Source organism: Pterocles gutturalis, unplaced genomic scaffold (genome assembly GCF_000699245.1).
Source record: "Pterocles gutturalis isolate BGI_N339 unplaced genomic scaffold, ASM69924v1 scaffold20685, whole genome shotgun sequence".
NCBI lineage: Eukaryota > Metazoa > Chordata > Aves > Pterocliformes > Pteroclidae > Pterocles > Pterocles gutturalis.
Window position 1 is genome coordinate 37,045 of NW_010143905.1, and position 3,640 is coordinate 40,684.

The 3,640-nt window shown below is 38.9% G+C and overlaps 1 protein-coding gene across 1 annotated transcript in view; it reads right to left on the reverse strand.

Moving 5' to 3' along the window:
* Positions 1–3,366, reverse strand: part of EML4 (echinoderm microtubule associated protein like 4) — a 39,817-nt gene extending 36,451 nt beyond the window's left edge. The window contains exons 1-2 of the mRNA XM_010084938.1: positions 3,321–3,366; positions 1,514–1,637 (exon numbers count right to left, since the gene is read on the reverse strand). Of these exons, the coding sequence (XP_010083240.1) occupies positions 1,514–1,637; positions 3,321–3,366 (170 nt within the window). The remainder of the gene's footprint in view (positions 1–1,513; positions 1,638–3,320) is intronic.
* Between the last annotated feature and the right edge of the window lie 274 nt (positions 3,367–3,640).

A 3,640-nucleotide genomic window follows, 5' to 3' on the forward strand; every position in this document is an offset into this window, starting at 1 on the left:
CAGCAGGAAACCAGTTCAATCTGAACTTAAGGTCTTTGGACATTAAATAAGTGTGTCCACACTGGGATTTGCACCTACTTAACTGAGGGTGTGATTTCATGATCAGTTTTCACCAGTCCAAACTCTTCACTGCTGCTGAAAATGTAGATCTGATCTTCCTCCAGTATGCCAGTTCTGGCCTTTACATGTTTGTGGGGCAAATGAAATTAATGAGTTGACCCTGCCAAAAGTTAACTCTGCAAAAAAAGATTACATTGCAGCCAGATCAGTGACTGACCCAATTCACTCCACAGTCACATGAGTGCCAGCATCAGCACCCAATGGCTGCAACAGTATGAAAGCTGGGCACCACAGCTTGCAAAGCCTGAATAAGAGATCAATTTTACTTCCAGTCAGACTTTTGATCCCAAAACTTTCCTCCTTTATGCTCTAAAATTCCACAGTCTCACTAGAAAGTTCAGAGGACATGAGCGCCACAGGTGCTCTTCATAACTAAGTATCGAACATTACCCGCTTCAAACATCTATTAGTTAAAGCAGGAAAAATCATAGAGAAATCTTCTTTCCTAAAGCGAGTAACAAGGGGTGGCTTAAAATATATGTACGCCTTAGTCACTAACAGATATACTGAGGTACAGGGAGCCTCTGTCTGTACATATCCCAACATACGACAGTGTACCATCAACATTCCTAAAAATCTTTATGCTTTCAGCAACATCAGAAGGATCAAACTTGAGATTATTATACCAGCTGAAGTGCTGCCTAGACATGTTATTTTACTGAAGTACTAAGAAACTTCCTTATACAATCACAGCTTACTGGAAGAAATCTAGAGATTGGTGGGGGGTGACAGGAACACCCAAATGTGTGCAGAAGCACGTATCTGATCTACTAAGTCCAGAGAACTGTTGTCAGCCATGCATGAATTAACTCCATTCTTCACATAATAAACATATTTAACGCCTATTGCTCTCCAAGAAGTGAGCCTGTTCACTTTGGAGCTGAAATACAGAAGCAGCGCAAAGAACCTTGCGCCACTTGCTTCTGCAGGCCTCACTCTGTAGGTAAGGACAACGAGAAATTCTGTATCTTGTTCAGCATCTTCCATAGCTCTAAAACCTCCCAAAAATGAACAGAGACTGAAAAATGGCAATGTTCCTGAATGCAAAGCCTACATTAGTGTAGTGGAGGGGTGGAGTGGGAGATTTTTTCAAATGCAGTAACTCTCTGAAGACACTTCCTTTCACACTAAAAATAAATTGTGATTAGTTTCAACAGCAAAACAAACAAAGAAGAAGTATGGCTTTTCTGTGCCTATGTATTTTGCAGCTTAAAGCCATACTATGAAGTAGCTAAAAACCCTTTCACTTGTTACATTAAATTGAACTTTTTTCTCTATTTTAAGTAATTTTAATCTCTGAACAGAGAAGACATAAGACCAGATTCTAAAGGAAAAAAGAAAGGCAAGACAAGACAAAAAGGGAACCACAAGTAGTTACTGATATCAAGGATACACCCACTCCAGTTTTAACTTCTCAGGAGGCAGTTCTGTCCTAATATCATCGTAGTTTTCTACATGAGAAGGAATGAACATTGTGATTGGTCGACCCCGCATGAACATCTTGATATATTCTCCCTCTGTTGAAAGAAAAAAAGCGTATTAATCATATAGCAAGTTTACACAAGAAATGAGCAAAAAGAAACCAGTAATAAGCACAGGGATGCATATAATGCTTGTGATATAACAATTATTTCTGAAATGCGAGCTTGGTAAAGGCTGAGATTTTTTTTTTTTTTTTAAACAGAACACTAAAATACAAACACACACACAGAGTAAGCATTAGTTGAATTTGTGATAGAACAGACTGAGCATGTAACATTTTAGACATGCAAATTAAATAACAAGGAAAATTTCAAATTAAAATCTGAAATTGAATAAGTAAGTAGTCACAGAATCTCAGGATAAGGTATTTCAGGTTGAAGGGGACCTCAAGAAGTCTTTAAGTCCAACCTCTGACTCAAAGCTGGCTCAGCCACGAGGTCAGCCCAGGTTGCTCAGGGTTTTGCCTAGTCCAGTCTTGAAATCCTCCAAGGATGGAGATGCCACAACCTCTCTTGGCACCTGGCTGTCTGCCAGCATGCCCAGGGCCTTTCCCACAAAGCTGCTCCCTGTCTGTATCCCTACCAGGGACTCTTCTTTCCCCCAGCGCAGGACTTGGCACTTCTCCTTCCTTAATTTTGTGTCCTATTGGCCAGCAGGTAGAATATGACCCACTAACCACAACCCTCTGAGGCGAACCCTCCAACTGGTTCTTTTATCCACTTAGCTGCCCACCCATCCGAACCATAACAGCTCAGCTAAAACACAAGGATATTGCAGGAAAAAAGTGTCAAAAGCTTTGCTGAGGAATATCATCTGAAATTATATGTCATCACAAATTAATACACTAACCTGAATTATTAATTTATTCAAATCACTCCAACTGCATACTATTGCCCTGAAGAATGGAAAGAAGTAGCAGCTCCTAACAACTCCAACTGTAACACTGTCTATAGATGTGACAAACACAAGCACATCTCTGTTGGGGCATCTGAGCACTCCGCAAGCCTGCAGGTGTTCCTTTTCAAGGAAAATTAGGTTATTTTCCACCACAGAAAATTACTTACAGAGTAGCTGAGTGGCTTGGTCAAACACATTAGCTAGTTTGTTGGATGGGAAGTCACCTGGATTTAAGGAATACATGACTGCAACTAGTATATTAGGTGCCCTACAGGAGTTTTCCCCCCACAGTATGACAATAATTTTCTAGCTTCAGAAGACCAGAAAAGCCCTTGGAGACTTTTAAAAGCCATCCCACACAGCAAAACCAGCACTGTCCTGCTGTTTAGCCATGGTTAAATCAGGCCCCAAACCCACAAGAACTAACGTCAGCCTCCAAAGCTGCTGACACAGGAGTTTAATTTCAAAAAGCACCGATGACAAAGACCCCAATATTTCACTAATTTATATCAATGAAATGGTAATTTTTTAATCACTCTTCAACTTCTTCAGTAATTAATATCCATTGTTAATGCAATTAAAATCACAAGCCCAAAGTAATATAATAATCAGTTGTGCATTTGGAGCTCTGATATTTTTTGAGCAGGGATTTGACAATCACAGCAGACAGAGGGAACTCAGAGTTTCAAACAAAAATGCACGTAGTTGAAATAGGACTGGAGTAGAAGAATAGATGTGAATTAGCACTACAGTATTAAATCTCTAATCGCATTTGATGCAATCAATATTGAGCTCTAAAATTAAGAACTTTAAACAATTACTTTTGTTATTTCTTTCAAAAGACAAACATGAGACAAGACTTCCCATTAATACCAAGGGAATGCTTGTAAATATTTCTTCAATTAAGAGTAAGATTATTACTCAGACTGCATGAATGTGTAATCTATGGTTCGCATTCCCTAACACATCTAAAAAATTATGAAAATAATTCTGAAAATTATGGAAATTATTAAAACTTTAGACTTACTCCCACAAAATTATAATTTAACAGCTCAAGTCAAACTTGGACATCTAAAAAGGCAAGAGAAAGCAGACAATTTCAGTGACAGCAGAAGCAATGTAGACTCCAAAATAGTCTCTT